Below are 19,344 nucleotides of genomic sequence, written 5' to 3'. Positions count from 1 at the left end.
TAAATATTTAACAATAAACGATTGTTATGGAAATACATTGATGGGTATGCGTGGTAAGTTTGGTCTGACACTTATGCAATTTTAATAAACTTTTAAATTTAGTGAATTAGATTGATTAAATATAATTTTTTGTTTTTGTCATTTTTCTTAAATTTAAAGGTTTGATTGACGTGATATTTAAGAGTAACATGATGTTTGATTAGATAGAAGACATAGATGTTGACATGATACGTGTCATATAAAAATAAGATTAAAATATTATCAAAATACAAAAAAAAAACTTGGTTTCTTCATCTTTAGTAATATTTAATTACTAAACTAATGGATTTCTTTAATGTGCAAATAAAAGTTATAATATATAGATATAAATTCAGTTTTGTTTTGCAAATATTAAATTTTGGTTTCAAATTTTTTTTATTGCAAATTTAGTCTTTATTAATTTTTAAATTAAGTAATGTTGGTTCACTTATTTACATATCATTCAAAATTAAACATGTTTATGTATTTATGAATGATATTTTATATTAATTATTTAATCATGTTGACTTTTATATAAAGAGAATATTGTTTTTTTATTTATTATTATGTGTAAAAAATTTTGGGGACTAAAATTGTTTATTTGTGAAATTAAAGAGACTAAGTCTAATTTTATATGAAATATAAAAGGGTGGATATTTAGATTGGTATGACCCTTTTTAAGGTTAGACTTGTAAAATTTACATTTTTAGTGGGTTAGATATGTCTTATCCGGGCATATCTAGCTTGATAAGTCTGTAGTTAAACAAATTGGTATGTAGGGTTAATGAAATTATAAAAATTAAAATTTTTTCTCAAATTAAAGTAGTTTATTTTATTTTATTTTTATTTTTTATAATTTCCTTAAGTTATGAAAACATGAAAAAGAATATATATATATATATATATATAAATTTACTTATTTTAAAAGTATTTAAATTTATTTAACTTAATATTTTATGTTTTACATTTAATTTTAACAATCTATTATTAAATAAATTTTTTTATTATATAGATCAAGTCTATAAATTATTAAAAAATTATTTGATATTGTATTTTATTAATTTAAATTAATAAATAATTATAAAAATAATTTATATATTAATTTTAATTTATATAATAAAGTATTAAATATTTTCACTTATAAAAATGATGATGGTTTTCCACTTCCCTAAAAAAATTAATTCATATATAGAATTTGGGGGATGACGGAGAGAATTTGGGGGATGCCTGTGGAGAGTTAACCACCATCGGAACCGTCGGATGGGTGTTGGGGGTCTCAAGCTGAGTCAGTCATTGACCTTTAAGGAGAAGGTACTGGGTGCCCTGATTATGCGGCCGGCTGTTCGAGATCTTATCAAGGAGGGGGCTATGACGTTAAAGTTCGAGGGTGGAGATCGGTTGTTTCCCAAATTTAGCATCACGACACCCACGTTGAAACAGTTGTGTGAACCATGGAAAAAGTGTCTAGTGATCAAGCTGATAGGGAGAGATGAGGGGTTCTTAACCTTGTGAGACAGGCTACCTGCTTTGTGGAAGGTTCAAGGAGGGTTTGAGTTGCTGGACGTGTCACATGGTTACTTCATGGTGAAGTTTGATTTGTAGGCGGATAGAGAACAAGTCATGCACGGGGGCCCTTGGATGCTCTTTGATCATTATCTGATTGTTCGACCATGGTCCCCGGAGTTCGTAGCGTCAGCAACGAAGGTCGACAACACTCTTGTCTGGGTTAGGTTTCTAGGGCTCGGAGTGATGTTCTACGATGAGAGTGTTCTCTTAACGATTGCTTCGGCCATAGGAAAACCAGTCAAGGTGGATATCTGAATACCCTGAATATGACACGGGGTAGGTTTTCACGGGTTTGTGTCGAGATTAATTTAAATGTACCAGTTGTCGGAAGGTTTTTCCTCAACGGTGTTTGGTATAACGTTGAATACGAGAGTTTACACTTGCTGTGCTCGGCGTGCGGTTGCTATGGGCATGTTCTGCGGAATTGTACTCACGCAAATAGGAATGAGGTATTGGCACACGGTGAGGGGGAGAAGGAGGCGACGGAGCAGCCGTCAGGGGACCCACCGCATCAAGCGGAATCTGTTGCTCCAACAGGAGAGCCATCCGTCCCGCAAGTTAGGGGGGAAATTGCGATAGATCCGCATGGGGAATGGTTGGTAGTGAAACGGAGGAATCGGAGACAAAATCTTGGGAAACCATTGAGTAAGGGGAGATATTCCTATCATAATGGGAATGCAGAAATCCAGGCGCAAGATCATGCCATCCCGAGTTACTCTACGAAGGGGAGTCCAAACAGAGAAGGAACCACGTACGGGTTTTAAACATTCACGTGTGGTGAAATTGCAAGCACGTGAACAGAATTATGCGGTGAACTTGCAAGCACGTGAACAGGACCATGCATCAGGGTCTAAAGCCTTTAATGGGGGCCACGGGTTGAATCATAATGTAATTGGCATGGGGTCCACGCATGAGAGCAAGAAATGTAGCAGGGGGAGGTAATTGGTGCCCGTCCACGGCCCACTAATATTGCACCAGCTTTGGGCTCGCATATGGCCCACAAACCGCACGTTGGCCTCCCTCTCAATGATCTCGCGTACGGCCCACAATTGGTGCATGAGGGAATGACGGGGAGTTCAATTAGGAGTATGGAACCATGTGCGCTTCAACCAGGTTACTCGACCAACGTACTGCACGTTTCCGAGGACAGTGTGCATGAGACCCTGGGTACGGAGGATATTATGCAATATGACGAAGAGGAGGCCATGGTAGCTTGAGTACCTGTCGTATCTAGTGTCTTTAATGTCTACGAATTTTAACATTTTGAGTTGGAACATCAGAGGGGCTGTTAATGCCAAAGGTAAAAGGAGGGTTGCAGAACCAACCGTCTATTTTTATTGTTTTGGAAACACACTGCCAGTTTTCTTCGGTGGAGTCGTTCTGGTCAAAGATGGATTATAGGTTGTGCTATAGCATGGAGGCTACGGGGCATTCTGGAGGTATTTGAGTTTTGATGGCGAGGTCATGCTCTGCGAAGGTTTCTGACTTTGCTTCCCACCCTCAGGCCATCTCGTTTACGGTTGTTGAAGGAAGCAAGAGCTGGGTGTGTACTGCCGTTTATGCTAGTCCTCGAGTGGAACTCAGACAACGAGTTTGGGCTCATCTTCGGGAGTTGGGGGACGGATTACGTTGCCATGGCTGGTGCTTGGAGATTTCAATGAAATTATGTTGTCAACGGAATGTAGGGGTGGTCGCTTCTCGACAGCACGGGCTTCACAATTTCTGGAAGTTCTGAATGATTGTAATCTTCTTGACATGAGGGCTAAGGGCCTTCGCTTCACGTGGTATAGAAATCAACGTGGGGTTGTGCTGGCAAAGCGGCTAGACCGTGCGGTGTGCAATGTTGTGTGGCAAGCAATGTTTCTAGAAGCATATGTTGAGAATCTGTGCAGGGTATACTCTGATCATTGCCCTCTTTTACTGCGGCATGGAGGCTCAAGGGACAAGGCTCAAGATCGACCCTTTTGGTTCCAAGCTGCATGGGCCACCCATAAAGGGTTTGAGCGGATTGTTAGGGAGGCATGGGGTCGTAGCGTAGTTACAGGCTGTTCGTGTAGATGCCATCAAGTTTAATAAGGAAGTGTTTGGGAATATCATTACTAGAAAGAAGGCTCTCCAACGACGTCTCAGAGGGGTACAAATACAACTCGAGATAGAGGAATCAGAAAGCCTGTCATGCTTAGAAAAGCCCATACAAGCGGAGCTGGATGAAACTTGTCTTCAAGAGGAGTATCTATGGTTTCAGAAATCTAGAGAAAAGTGGGTGAGGTTTGGGGACCGTAATACGTCCTTCTTCCATGCTCAAACACTCGCGCGAAGACAGAGAAACAAAATTCAGGGGTTGTTTCTACCAGATGGGTCTTGGCATACGGATCCTATGGTAATGAAAAATGAGGCAGTCCGGTTCTATAAGGAGATTTTCTCGAGTAACAACGAACAACGGCCTTTTTACATGCATGCTGGGGTGCCACCTAGCCTGGGAGTTGAGGCCCAATCTGCCTTAACTGCCCCAGTCACGAAGGAGGAGGTTCGCCGGGCAGTGATGAGTATGAAGTCGTTCAGGCTCCAGGGCCGGATGGGTTTCACCCGTTCTTTTTCAAGCAGTATTGGCCTATTGTAGGGGAGGAGTTATGGCGTACAGTGAAGGATGCCTTTTGGTTAGGGTTCTCAGACATATCCCTCTTGGAGACACAAATGGTGTTAATTCCGAAGGTGGACCATCCGGTTAGCCTCAAAGAATTTCATCGTATAAGCTTGTGTAACGTTGCTTAGAAGGTTATTTCTAAAGTGATTGTGGCTCGACTCAGGCCCTTCCTGTTGGACGTCATTGGCCCATTCCAGGGCAGCTTTATCCCCGGGAGGGGGACTCGTGACCATAGTATTATTGCTCAAGAAGCCGTCCATTTTGTACGAAAGGACAGTTCAGGTGTGGGATCCTTGGCCTTAAAAATTGACCTTGAAAAGGCATATGACAGGGTCAAGTGGGATTTCTTGGAATCTACGCTGGTGCAATTTGGCTTCCCAACAGTCACTACTCAGCTTATCATGTGGGGGTTGAAGAATTCGTCAATTTCACTCCTTTGGAATGGAAGCACATTACCATCCTTTGTTCCGTCTCGTGGACTTCGACAGGGGGACCCATTATCTCTGTATCTGTTTGTTTTCTGTATGGAGCGCCTATCCCTCAGGATCTCTGAGTTGCTCCAGACGGGTCATTGGAAACTGATTCAGTTATCCCCTAGGGGGTTACCGCTTTCACATCTTCTCTTTGCTGATGATATTTTATTGTTTTGTCAAGCTACAGAGGACCATGCTCGGTTGGTGGCGTTGACCTTGGAGGAGTTTTCGCAGTCATCAGGCTTGAGAGTTAATTTGACTAAGTCTAAGTTTGTGAGCTCTAGAAGGGTTTCACAGAGGAGGATCGATGCTATGGAGGGCTTGCTCGGGATTGGACACACGACTCAGATCGGGAAGTATTTGGGGGTTCCCATGACTCATGGTCAGCCAAGGTGCGCAGATTTTTATGATGTGATGGATAAGATCTAGGGTAGACTTGCGGCTTGGAAGTCCAAGCTCCTTAATAAGGCAGGTAAGCTGTGCCTAGTGAAGTCTACCATCTCCTCTATTCCAGTTTACAACATGCAAACACTGTGGCTTCCTCAGGCAGTGTGCAATAGAATTGATCAGGCTTGTCGTCATATGCTCTGGGCAAAATCTGACAATTCACGGTATTGGTCCCCAGTGAGTTGGGCTGTTGTTACTCAACCCAAGGAGCGCGATGGTCTTGGGGTTAGGGAGGCGCGTAGGGTTAATGTAGCACTCCTTGGGAAGTTAGTTTGGGATCTGCTGACGGCGCCACAGAAGCCTTAGGTTCAAATCCTCAGCAGCTTATACATACATGGAAATTCTATCTTGTGTGCCCAAAACAAGCGGGGTGCTTCTCCAATCTGGTCAAGTCTTGTTAAGGCCCTTCCTTCTTTTTTTGAGGGTTTCGAGCCTTGGCTAGGGTCGGGTGCCTCATCCCTTTGGTACACGGACTGGTCAGGTACTGGGCTTTGGTGCGGGAGAGTCCCGTTCGTTCACGTTGCGGACATCATTAAAACGGTCGCCGACTGCTGGGTTAGTGGAGTTTGGAACTTTACTAACTTACATACTGTTCTCCCGGCGGAGCTGTCAAGTTCGGTCTAACGGCTGAGTGTCGTCAATTCCTCTTTGGGGCTGGATCACTTTGTCTGGAGGGGTGATCACTCGGGTTGTTATACAGCGGCCTCTAGATATCGATTTCTGACCACGGTCTTGTCGACAGAGGGGGATGTAGTTTGGAAGAAGGTCTGGAAGTTAATGATCCCAGAGAAGGTTAAGTTCTTTCTGTGGCAATGCCTTCAATCAGCCCTTCCAACGAACTAGGTTCGGGCTGATAGGAGGCTCACTGATTCCGGTGCATGTTCGCGTTGTTCTTGCCCTCATGAAACTATCTTACATGCACTTCGTGATTGCCCGTACTCGCGAGAGGTGCTGATGGCTGGCGGGATCAGTACGGGGTGGTCCTTCTCGGAAAGGGATTGTTTTCAGTGGCTAAAGGGGATTATTTTGCACACGGATGTTATTAAGCTATCCATCACCTTGTGGTGGGTTTGGCGGTTTAGAAATAACATGTTGTTCAACGGCGAGCTTTGGACGATTTTGGCAGTCCGTAGGAAGGTGACACTGTCTACGGTGGAGAACAGTGTGTACAATGCTAAGCGGCACTTGTGGACGGAGCAACCTCTATGGAGACCTCCGGAGCATCCGTGGGTCAAACTCAACACGGACGGGAGTTGGTTGAGTGACATTTCTGCTATGGGAATAGGTGGAGTAATTCGAGATTGGGCAGGTATGTGGCGGGGTGGATTCTCACGTGGAGTGTTAATTGGGGATGCGTTACGTGCCGAGCTGTTGGCTTTGGAGGATGGCTTATCGCTGTGTTGGGAAGGTGGGTTTCGGAAGGTGAGTTGCGAATGTGATTGCCTAGAAGCTGTTACGCCGTTTCAAGATCGGTCAACGGATAGGGACTACCTGCACAACCATTATGATGTTATTCATCGTATTAGGTGCATGCGAGCCCGGGACTGGGTAGTTTACGTCAATCATATATCTCGAGAGATAAATTCAGTAGCCCATACGCTTGCCAATTGGGGGTATGGAACACGAGTTCCAATGTATTTTGGAGGAGTCCTCCTGATTTTATACTGTTCCCGCTAGGAAGAGACTCTGTGTCTTGATTTGTCTGTTGTTTTAGTTTTCATTCTTTACCAAAAAAAAAAAAAAAATTCAGGTAAATGGTTATTTCAACCTTCTAGTTTAGGAAAGTAATTTCTAATACAAGGATGAACAACTAATCTAATCTTATTATTCACATTGAACTCGGTAGGTATTATTTAAAAAAAAAAAAAAATTCAGTGTCAACCTACTACCAAGAATCTTAATTTCCAGCAACATAGGGAACCCCCTTTCTGGAATAACTTTAAGAAAACCCAGCACTCCTCAATCATCATCTCATGGCATTTCCGAAGCCCCTTTCTAACTTAGCCAAGTGGTTTAACTACAAAGAAGGAATAAAATAATAGTTTCAATTTAGAAAATGGAGAAGAACACTCAAATTCCAAAGAACTTCTCATTAGTCCCTCAAATTTATAATTTCTTAAAACATAAACTTACGATATTCATGTCTTAAGAAAAACATTGTCTATCATTCCTTAGCTGAATCAATTTAACTAAACATGAGATTATCTACGAGACAACATAACTCTTAGAATTCCTAAACCCCAGAACTATAAACCAATCTTCATAACAACAAAACATTTAAATCATATAATTAAATTAAAAACACCTAAAACACACAATGTTATTTATTAAATCGTAAGAACTCTACGAATGCACCAACCACCTTTACCTTTTTGAACACCTCCTAAAAATGCAATAAAAATCAAAGTAACTTCTTTACTACTAATTTATATAATTTAGTTATTATTCAATTAAAAAAATAAAACCCATGAAATTCTTCGATAAATATAATTATTTTACATTTAATTTATAAAAAAATTATGAGAAAAAAGTCAACTTTTTATATTTTTTTTTTATTTTTACTTAATAACTATGAGAGAAGTTTGTCAAAGTACATTTGTCCACCAATATTCAGTACTAACTTAATAATGCATATCTGGGTGAAGAAGAATCTGAATGCTGAAGACGAGGCAGAAGCACCATGGCGTTTCCGAAGCCTCCTCAGAGGCACGCCCCATTCCTCTCTCCGCGCCTCCTCCACCGGCGCTTATGCTCCCTCCCGCCACCCTCCCCCCGCGACGAAAACGACGCCGAAGTGGTCTCCAAACTCCTCTTGCAGCAGCACAACCCCTTCCACGCCACCGAATCGAGCCTCCAACTCCACGGCATCACCCTCACCCCAACCCTCTTATTCCAAACCCTCCTCCGCCTCAAGCACCACTCCAAAATCGCCCTCGCCCTCTTCAACCACGCCAAAACCCTCCCCAACCCCCCTCTCTCCCCCTCCGCCTACACCCTCCTCATCGACACCATGGCCAGGGTTCGCCAATTCGACGTCGCATGGCAACTCATCGTCGAAATGGACCGCCACCGCATCGCCCTCACCTCCGCCACCTTCCTCACCCTCATCCGCCGCCTCATCTGTGTCGGCCTCACGCGCCAAGCCTTACGCGCCTTCGACGACATCGACGCCTTCGTTGAATCCAAAACCACTTCCGACGACTTCGTCGTTTTGCTCGACACCCTCTGCAAATACGGCTACGTGAAACTCGCCGTCGAAACCTTCAACAAGAACAAACACCGCTTCCCGCCGAACGTGAAAATGTACACCGTCTTGATCTACGGCTGGTGCAAGCTCGGGAGGGTCAAAACCGCTCAGGTTTGTTTCAATGAAATGATCGAGCGAGGGATTGAGCCTAACGTTGTCACGTACAACGTCTTGTTGAACGGGGTTTGCAGGAAGGTGAGTTTGCACCCCGAGGAGAGGTTTGAGAGAACCATAAGGAACGCAGAGAAGGTATTTGATGAAATGCGTGAGAGTGGAATTGAGCCTGATGTGACTAGTTTTTCGATTGTTCTTCATGTGTATAGCCGCGCGCATAAGCCGCAATTGGCGCTTGATAAAATGAGATTGATGAAGGAGAAAGAGATATGTCCCAATGTGGTGACATACACGTCCGTCATCAAGTGTCTTGCTTCGTGCGGGAGGATTGAGGATGCTGAGGCGTTGCTTGAGGAGATGGTGAGGGATGGGGTGAAGCCGTGTGCTGCCACGTATAATTGCTTCTTTCAGGAGTATAGAGGGAGGAAGGATGGGGAGAGTGCGTTGAAGATGTTTAAGAGGATGAAGGAGGATGGACTGTGCAAGCCGAGCTCCCATACTTATGTGGTTTTGATTAGGATGTTTTTGAGGTTGGATATGATTAAGGTTGTCAAGGAAATGTGGGATGATATGAAGGAGAGTGGGGTGGGCCCGGATTTGGCTTTGTACACGGTTTTGATACATGGGTTGTGTGAGAGGCGAAATTGGAGGGAGGCTTGTCATTACTTTGTTCAGATGATAGAGAATGGGTTCCTGCCTCTGAAAAGTACTTTTGAGATCCTTTACCGGGGACTAATTCAGGCTGATATGTTGAGAACTTGGAGGAGATTGAAGAAGAAGCTTGATGAAGAATCAATAACGTTTGGTTCCGAGTTTCACAATTATCAATTGAAGCCGTATAGGAGATAAACTATTACACATAAGTACTTACACTATTACGGTTGCGAAACTTATGGGAAAAATTCAATTTCATTGTCAACTACTCTTTTCGGATCACATATTTAAGCAATAGCACATGATTTCATAAAATCATGAGATTTTCTTGATCTAAATAAAGCAGGTTTTTTATGAAGAAGATTTAGTTTAACATGTTCTATTCGATATGGGTATGGGTAAGAGAAGAACTCAATTCTATTTTTTTTTTTTTTTAAAATAGAGAAATCAGAACCAAGTGAAGATAATCCATATCAATCTTTTCTCTTGTGTTTGTGCGTCAAAGATCTTACCATTTTCAAAGTAATAGGAGTTACATTTATTTTTCCATTTCAATTCAAGAGTTTAAAGTACTTAAACTTATTTCAATCCATATTTCATATTTTATATCTAATTTTAATGATCTAACTGTTAAATAATTTTTTTTAATGTATAAATCAAGTCTGTAAATTATTAAAATATTTAAAAATTATTTAATATTTTATTTTATTAATTTAAGTTGGTAAATAATTATAAAATTATTTTATATGTTGATTTGAATTTATATAATAAAATATTAAATAATTTTAATTTTTTTTAATAATTTTTAAATTTGATATATGTATTAAGAATTTAATTCAATGATTGAATCGTTAAAATTTAGTTTAAAATATAAATTATGGAGTAAAATAAGTATATGTAGACCTATTTTTAAAATAAACGGAACCTTCTTTCTCTGTATATAATATAAATATATTCGTAATAAAATCAAACATTTTAAGTAAAAGATTAAAGTCTTAATATATCAATGTTTACACGTTTAAACAAAAACATCAAAGTTTTAATATCTTGAAAATTTAAAAATTCAAATACATCATTTAAACATCAAAATTTTAATGTCTTGAAAATTTAAAAAATTTAAATATACCTATTAAATAGTGTCTTAAAAAATTAAAATAAAACATATTATTATTAAATAGAATAACTTCAGATTTTGTAAATTAAGCATACAAAGTCCGTGTATTTTACAAATTGATATAAAACTTCATATAATTAATCCTATTTTTAAATAAAATGGGCTCATATATGTGCGAACTATGGGTTTAAGGAGTCGATTCATAGACTTTAGCTCATATAGTCATTCTTAAAAATTGTACATATATCTATTATAATTAAATAAAAAATTTTATATATAAGCCTAAAATTCAATAATAAATTTAAAAGTTTTTACTAATTAAAAAAACAAAATTTAATCTTTATTTCATATTATCCACGTCAATTTGTTAAAAAAATTACTCTTGTAAGACATAGTTTTAAAAAAATGATAATAGTTTTTTTTATAAAGTAATTTATATATTTTTTTTTATAAAATATTAATTTAATTTTTATCTTATTAAAAGTTGTGAGAATACGTGATTATCGTTAAATAATTGAAAAAGAATTCGAAAAATATACGTACATTATTAGTCTCATGAAAATAATAGAGGGGTAGTTAGTAATCGCCAAGCTCAGACCAACAGCATACTGCCCCAGTTTGAGCGCCGTCTAATCGGAGGCACCGTTTATGTGGTGATCGCAGCCAATAATTCTCGGAATCGAACACGCTTTGTTCTCTTAATTTTACAGGTATCCCACTATAGAATCAGAATCGCTTTTGAAACTGAGTTAATTTTACGACTCGTTCTGTCGATTTTACAGTGTCATGGGTTCATTTTACAGTGTCAGAACGAAGCGTTTGAAACTTCGTTCAGTGTCATTCTACAGTCTTTTCAATTATCCACCTTGCCCACGACACTGAATTCATTCTATTATGTATTTGATAAAATGCCTGACATGTGTTTTTTTGTGTGATTGTTTTTATGTGGGATAGTTCTGTGTTTTTGGGTACCCGGAACCAACCACTGCTACCCTTTGGATTAAAGTTTGGATTTTTGTGCATAGGGGTCATTGGGTTTGGGTGGAGCAATGTCTGATAAGTGATAATAGGGGTGGGGTTTCTTTTCACTTGACCCTTAGTTTAGGATTTAATGAAACTATGTTTTGCAGAGTAGAAAGAAGAAAGAGAAGAAAATGAACAAGGATAAGATCTTCAAGCTAGCAAAGGGGTTCAGGGGTAGAGCCAAGAATTGCATAAGGATAGCAAGGGAGAGGGTGGAGAAGGCCTTGCAATATTCCTACAGAGACCGCCGTAACAAAAAGAGGGACATGCGATCCCTTTGGATCCAAAGGATCAACGCTGGCACTCGCCTTCATGGGGTATGTCTTCTCACTCCTTTTCTTCTCCACTAATCATAATCTATTACAGTTCAATACTTGACCAGGAAATTTAGTATTGCTATTGTTGTTTTTATCAAACTTTGATTGTTGACTAAATGTGTGTCTTGTTTTCTGTTAAGCAAGAACTTGAAATATGTTTATTAGAAAGCAACTGGTTATGACTTTTGAGTTTGCATGTCTGGGAATTTGTGCTATCAGAAAACCAAACATAGTCTAAAGTCTTGGTGATGCAATTGTTATGATTGTGAGCCTTGCGGTAACTCTTATATATACATGTCTAACTTTAACAATATCTCCACTTGAAAGCTCTGGTAGTAAAACCATGCTTTATATATATTTAAACTATTGCTCCTTTAAATAGTCTGCATGAAAAATATATAGTCATATTGTAGTACCGTTCCAAAGGAAAACTTCTGATTTGTTGTGATGTTATCTGTGATTATTTGGTTTAGCTTTGTCTAGAATCTGAGGACTGATTTCCCCTCACTTCAGTTTTGTGTTTACTATTTGCCTATCAGGTGTATTTTATTTGTGAAATAATTTTCAATGAGTACCCACTTTTCCTTGTCGTATCATATGTATCCAGCATCCTCAAAACCAACAAACTGCTACTCTTCTTTTGTAAAATGCATTTAGTTACAAGTTCAGTAGGATGTGAGGTTTGAGTGATGTAAGCGGGAGAAATGAATTTTGTTCTGTTAATGAATTTTATTTATTAAGAATCATAGGAGGATGTATGGGATGAGTAAACCAATATTTTCTTTCTTTATAGATGGATTTGTCTTTGTTTGTTGTGTGATAGGAGGAAACCATGAAAGTGAAAATGAGTTCCTTTGAGGCAAAATTGTTGGCTTGGAAGAAAGATTGGATTCTTAGGTGAACGTGCATCTGGATTCAAGCCAACTTTATTCCTTGTACCAAAAATGACTCTGAACTGAATACATGGTGTTTGTGAGTGATACATTTTTAAGCTCAAATGGATTGAATATTAGGTGAACCTTCAACTATATCTGGAAAATTTTCTCTCATGCATTAATGAACCCCTCTGTCATTCTTATTTTCGAGTTTGTAAGTTTATATTTGCATGGACATATTCTTCTGCATGCCCTATGGTATCAAATCTTCTGCCATTTCCTTGCTTCAATCATTTATTTTTTCTTTTATTTGCCAGGTCAATTATGGGAACTTCATGCATGGGCTGATGAAGGAGAATATCCAACTTAACAGAAAAGTTCTGTCGGAGATATCTATGCACGAACCCTATAGCTTCAAATCTTTGGTAGATATATCACGAAATGCATTTCCAGGAAACAAGAATGTGGTGGTTCCTCCAAGAAAGGTGGCCATTTAGAGGATGAAGCACTTTAGCAAACGTTTAGTGGTAGTTTGTTAGAATCGTCAACTATCTTTGAGGATTTCGGAGTACTACACTACTGCATATTACTATAAATTTTGTGTGCCTGTGATTCACAAACTCATGGTGTACTTTTTAACTACATGTTCTTTCTCCTCCGCTAGCCCTTTCAATTTTTGCCTTGTGTCAGAAATATTGTATAATAAACCTTGATTGCAAGTACGGTCGATTTAATAGATCATTTGCTGCCATTAGCCTCTACCAAAAATTAATTATTTTTAATACATGTTAAAATTGGGAAGAAAAGTCATCTCCGATGTTAGCATCCATCAGTATTATTGAATTATCCGAATCAATTAGAAAGTTTATTTATAAGATAAAATTGTCAAGGCATCAAAGTAAAATTTATTTTGAACGGCACGCTTCTTTTCTAGTGCTAGTGGGGTTTCTCTGGTACATTCCTTACAAAGGTAAACTTGTTAATTATTCACTCTGCATAAGACAATTGCAAGTCTCCTTGAAGAAAAGGATCCTGAGACCGTTCTTTGAGTGGTTATCTCATATTTGGTTTTAATACTTGATGGGGTTTGTAGATATTCCAAATCCAAATGGAAATAGAGGATCATAATATTTATCACCAACATTCATTGGTAATTGGTCAACTGTCTTGAACCAGGTTCTCGCCAGCTTGCCAGTGAATCCGTAGTCACCAAAGAGAAGATCAGTGACACCTTGGCCTTCAGTTCCTGGAAGCCAAGCAGCCACAAGTGCGTCTATTTTTGATAAATATGGTTGAATCACAACTGGACGGCCAGTAATGAGAAGTACCACACATTTTATAGAGCCACATACTTTGGTGATGGTGCTTGGACCTGGCTCAGCTATAGTCAGATTCAAACTATCACCGAATGTTTCTGCGTAAGGGACTTCTCCTACAATCACTATGGCATAAGAAAAGTTGTTGGAATTGACAAAGTTGGAGTCGGGATTCTCATTGTAGACAACTTTAGTAGCAGGATCAATTGTTTGTTTTACAGCATCAAGAATTGTAGTACCTGTTAGGGAAACGGTATTTTTGTCAGATATTTTGTAACTATTCTACAAAAGAAAACCATGACCAAATATATCAAGTTGCTGTATGTATGAATGTTTTTCATATTAATCCATATCCATACAGGTTTTAGCTGATTTAAAGTATTTGTTTTGGGCAAATTATATTGACACATCGGGGTTTGTTGAAATTTTACAGAACACCCGTGTCTTTTTAGCACTTCCAGTAACTTTCTTTATTTGTTTGAAACACATTATATCTTGTATTCCTGTTGCCTGAGAAATACATTGAACTGTGCATACATGTAAGGAGGGTTAATACAGACCTTAAAAATACGGGAGCATCGTTTGAATTTTTAAGAAACCACAAAGGTGTCAGTTTAATTTGCCCTAATGCTTTTTAACATGTAATACTAAATAGCAAATAGTCACTTCTATAGAGTTTAATTAATCTTGAAAATCTTCTATAAGCAATATTATCGCCACCGAAACTTATCTAGAGTAATTTTATAGAGACCAGAATTAAACATGTTGGCTTACCAACTGTGAGATTATTGCCACCAAGCCCCTGCCAGGTAATTGTCCATCCTCCACATTGATAACCCAAATTGTTAGCATGACTTCCTGCCACCAGTATTTTTGCAGCTTTCTTGGGCAGTGGAAGCAGTGGCTTATCAGCAGATTTACCATTCTTCAGCAACACAAGTGATTTACGAACAGCTCCCCTTGCCAATTGTCTATGCTCCTACTTAAGGCATAGTAGACGATCAAGAAAATAACTCTTTCCATTGGAAAGATATGGTTGAAATTACATCCTTAAGAAAATATACCTTATTACCAAGTTGATTCACCAGGCTTAGATCAGCAAGTGGATTCTCAAATAGGCCCATGACAAATTTTACTCTTAAGATTCTTTCCACAGCATCATCAATCCTACTTACTGGGATAATATTGTTCTTTACTTGATAAGTCATGTCATCAATGAATTCGGTGAAATTAATTGGAACCATGATCTGTAAAATAATGAAAATGTGGTAATAAAATGACAAACCACGACATTCAATTTCAGACACAAAAGTCATAGTATTTCTTTTATTACCATATCAATTCCAGCACCAACACCAGCTTGAATTGAGTATGAATAGTTTGAATGAGGAGGAGAAGTAATCCTGTCAATGCCTAGCCAATCTGAAATGACAAAACCCTGAAAGATGCCAAAAAAGGGTACATCACAACACAAGCTGCATGTTTACTCATCTTCAATTTGTTGGAAGAAAATTGATGGAGGGACTATTTTTTAGATTTTTAAAAATAGAGGGATTTAATTGACTTTAAAAAAAATTAAGAGACCAAAATTACATATAATTTAGATTAAAAGGGACCAAAAGTATAGTTAACAATTTAGTCTTTATTCTTTTACTGGACTTCACTTCAATTGCTTTAATGAAATGAGTTTTATTTATTACCCTGAATTTCAGTTTGTTCTTGAGGTAATCAGTGACAAGATAATGATTAGCATGCATCTTCTTGCCATTCCAGCTAGAGTAGGAGACCATTACTGAAGAAACCCCCTTGACGATGGAGTCATGATATGCAGGCATGTGAATGCTAAGCAATTCCCTATAACTGATCACAGTATTGTTCTCATTAATTCCCTTGGTTGTGCCACCATCTCCTACATAATGTTTAGCACAAGCCGCAACCTTGTTCCTGGGTCAAAGTAATTATAAAAATGATGATGGTTTTCCACTTCCCTAAAAAGTATTAATTCAGGTAAATTGTTATTTCAACCTTCTAGTTTAGGAAAGTAATTTCTAATACAAGGATGAACAACTAATCTAATCTAATTATTCACATTGAACTCGGTAGTTATTATTTTTTTTTAAAAAAAATTCATTGTCAACCTACTACCAAGATTCTTACTTTCCAGCAACATAGGGAACCCCCTTTCTGGAATTGTCTCCTTGCAAACCAGGAATAATTTCTGTCATTGCTCTAACAATCTTAGGGTCCTCACTATAACTTTCATAGCAGCGTCCCCATCTAGGATCTCTGCAGACCTGTGGAAGAATAAGGCTATCCAACATATTAAGACACTTGATCAATGATAAACTTTTATGTGATCTGAAAAACAGAATTGTGAATGCTGTTTTATTACCGCAATACATGGAGCAAAAGCATATTGAATTCCAGTAGCTCTAACTTCAAGGGCAGTTGCATCTCCAATCTTCTTTATCAGCACTGGATCCCTATTAGCCAGTATGTTATATATAATTTAATATAAAATATAATTATGACTATTTATTCAGTTAAGCAGCTAGATAGTGCTGACAGTTGAAATAATAATTCATTTTAAGATCTAAAAAGTCTCAACTATCAAATTCTACAGTCCAATTTGATTTATCTATGAATGAAGGATAATTAATTGAAGGGTTCGGAGAAAAATGTTGAAATATGGCTTTCAATAGCATATGACACCATTAGCCTAAACCAAGGTCTTCAAATTACAAATAAATAAAAAATGACCTTGTCACAGAAGAACATGACTACTCATTGCAGTAAATGTATACTTGCCTGGTAACTCCCAGCCCAACATTGTGAGGAAAGATAGTGGCCTTGTAGACATTATTGTGGCCATGAACTGCATCTATGCCATAAATCATTGGAATCCCAAGGCGGGTAGATAAAGATCCATTTTGGATCCCATTCACCATTTTGACCCAACTCTCAGCAGTTGCATTTGTGGCTGGAACACTCCCTCCTCCACTCAGTACACTTCCTGCCCATCAATCATCAGTCATCGCATCACATCACATGTATTTCTATAATGTCACCTCCATAATAGTAAACCCTACTATGCCCCTTAAACAAGTAATCATCAACACTTTGATATGGAAAATAAAACATTTCTTACCATTAACCATATTACTTCCTTCGTTTCAAATTGACCGCAATTTTAACATTTAAAAAATGTTTTAAAATGACTGAAATTTTTACTTTTAAATGTAATATTAATTATATTTTTTCTAATTTATCCCATCATATATTATTTAACTATTACAGTTAAAAGTAATGCATTTATTGAGAATAAAACTATTGATAAAAAAGTAAAGTAGAAACATAAAATTGCATTCATTATGTGACGAAGATAGTATATAATAGCATATAAGGCACTAATATTTGGTTAGACATTGGAAAAGTGCTCACCAATGAAGTACTTCTTCATCACTTGGGGGGTGGCAACACTTCGTTCAATCTGCACCATTTGGCCTATCTTCTCCTCCAGGGTCATTCGCTTCAGCAAGTCCTTGATTCTAACATTCAGTGACAGTTTTGGATCTTTGTACTTCAAGTATTCTGCCTGTGAAACACAAACCAGGCAGCAAAATAGCAGAACAACCACAAGGGGTGTTGAAGTTGCCCCCATTTGAACACTTGAAGTTGAACCTGCATGTAGTGAAATAATTTTCACAATAGCCATAACATGTGAATCCCATTACTAACATGCAAATCAGGCAAGAGAATAACATGTCAAATTGAAAACACATCACAATGGAGCATAATTCAAGGTAACAAGGAAGGTTACCACTATTCCAGACACTGAAGTGAAGTGAAGAAGTTGAATGGAGAGATAATAAAGTGGGTTTAACGTCTGAAACTGAGGTGTGGTAATATGTAGTGTAGTGTAGAGTGTAGAGAGAGGGAAAGTAGCTGTCAGTGATTGGTCCCAGTACAATTACAGCCTGTGTTTCTCAACTACATTCTTCAAATATATGTACATGCTAACGATAGTTATGTGAATCATATTATTAGCTTTCAGTATTAAAAAGAAAGTTTCATTTTCATCCACTCTCATTGTTAAGATTTTTACATAATATTAATAAATGAATCATAAATCATGCTAGGTACAAATTTTAAAATAATCATTATTAAAATGGACAAACTTGCATCATAATGATTGTGCTTTTGGAACTAGTTAAGTTGAACTCGATTAAGATTAAAAAAATTACATTCACAAATGTTTGTTTTATTTATTTTTAGATGAGAACACGTGTTTATCTATTGAATTAATGTATTTTTCTCTTGGATATGATTTTAAACTGATTTTCAAACAAAACACAATATGTAATTAGATGATAATGTTTACACAGTCTGCATTTAAATTAAATTCTAAAACAAATATCAATAAAGTGTAAGCCATAACTAACTCAACACACCCATTCAATACAATAAAAGCAGATTTTCTTTCACTTGATTTTACGTAGAAATTTCTCCTCAGTTGCTTATTGTTGGGATACAAACAAGTCTCACATCAATAAAATAAGATAAGAAATAATAACTTATATAACACAAACATACTTCAATAATTGAGAGATCTTTTGGACAAGTACCAAAAGCGTACAATATCTCATTATTTTATTTGAGGAGAAGATTGTTGGGATACAAATAAGAGACCTTTTTGGAGTGAGGACTTAAGCCCAAAACGGACACTATCTCGTTATTGCAGAATATATTTATATAATAACCTTATAAAAACAATTCTCATAAAATACCTTCTCAAACAAATACCATAAAATAATCTCAACAGTCATAAATCCTGCGTTTTTTATTTTGCCGATATTTCCCGAGTCCGTGAGTGGAGTCCGGGGAAATTAGAAGTGAGGGTCGTGACTTTCAAATTTGAAGGGGCACGTAACGTACGTACATCGGATTGATTGCATTGTCTGAGAGGTACGTAATAACGATGTAAGTTTAGCTTTTCCCCGTTCGTTGTTTGGTAAACATTTCAAATATTGTATTTTTTCTTCGCACAAGTGTTCTATAACTCGACATTAGGCTAATCTGGTTCAATCAAAAAGTAATTAAAGTTTGATTAAATACTGTTTCCGTCAAAGATCCTTGTTTGGTAAACATTTCAAATGTTGTAATTATAATTGTATCTAACTATGTATTTTTTTTATCTAAAAATATTTGAGTAGAAAATATAAATATTTATCTTATAATAAAATTAATCTTTTAATTATAAAATTTAAATTAAATATTTTTATAGGTTATTCATATAATCACAAATTATCATGTATAATAAATTGAGTAAACACTCAATTTGACCTATGAAAGATAGTAAATGTGACCGATAGGTACTTAAAAACTTTTTTGTGTTATATGAATCTTTAAATATTTTAATTATGTTATACAAGTTAGTCATTTCGTTATATTTATGTTATTAATTCTATTAGTTTATTAATCTTTCAGCAGTTAAATAACAATTAAGGGTTAGATTGACACTTATTTTCTCTCATAA

The 19,344-nt window shown here is 37.3% G+C and overlaps 3 protein-coding genes across 4 annotated transcripts; 2 read left to right on the top strand and 1 right to left on the bottom strand.

Annotated features, from left to right (window-relative positions):
• Positions 1-7,635: 7,635 nt before the first annotated feature.
• On the top strand, positions 7,636-10,987 carry LOC109794890 (pentatricopeptide repeat-containing protein At2g13420, mitochondrial). Its single transcript, XM_020354318.2, has one exon. It carries the CDS (start codon positions 7,829-7,831, stop codon positions 9,356-9,358), a length of 1,530 nt encoding a protein of 509 aa, XP_020209907.2. The 5' UTR covers positions 7,636-7,828; the 3' UTR covers positions 9,359-10,987.
• Positions 10,835-13,243, top strand: LOC145951803 (Ribosomal protein L20). 2 transcript variants are annotated; one of them, XM_083063881.1, is made up of 3 exons: positions 10,835-10,987; positions 11,408-11,617; positions 12,810-13,243. In XM_083063881.1, the coding sequence occupies exons 2-3, from the start codon at positions 11,432-11,434 to the stop codon at positions 12,987-12,989; spliced, it is 366 nt and encodes a 121-aa protein (XP_082920007.1). In that variant the 5' UTR covers positions 10,835-10,987; positions 11,408-11,431; the 3' UTR covers positions 12,990-13,243. The 2 variants fall into 2 exon arrangements, with proteins under 2 accessions (XP_082920007.1, XP_082920008.1); XM_083063882.1 differs by having other exon boundaries at positions 10,849-10,987; positions 11,413-11,617.
• Positions 13,244-13,327: 84 nt separating this feature from the next.
• Positions 13,328-17,784, bottom strand: LOC109796189 (uncharacterized). The gene is made up of 10 exons (XM_020355856.3): positions 17,629-17,784; positions 17,250-17,489; positions 16,617-16,821; positions 16,201-16,291; positions 15,966-16,102; positions 15,509-15,752; positions 15,142-15,246; positions 14,873-15,055; positions 14,583-14,787; positions 13,328-14,047 (listed from the first exon to the last, which is right to left on the bottom strand). Exons 2-10 carry the CDS (start codon positions 17,467-17,469, stop codon positions 13,563-13,565), a joined length of 1,875 nt encoding a protein of 624 aa, XP_020211445.1. The 5' UTR covers positions 17,470-17,489; positions 17,629-17,784; the 3' UTR covers positions 13,328-13,562.
• Between the last annotated feature and the right edge of the window lie 1,560 nt (positions 17,785-19,344).

Source organism: Cajanus cajan, chromosome 9, assembly GCF_000230855.2.
Source record: "Cajanus cajan strain Asha chromosome 9, NIPB_CcT2T_4, whole genome shotgun sequence".
Taxonomy (NCBI): Eukaryota; Viridiplantae; Streptophyta; class Magnoliopsida; order Fabales; family Fabaceae; genus Cajanus; species Cajanus cajan.
Note: the sequence above shows the minus strand (reverse complement) of the source record. Positions and strands in the feature narration are given on the sequence as shown.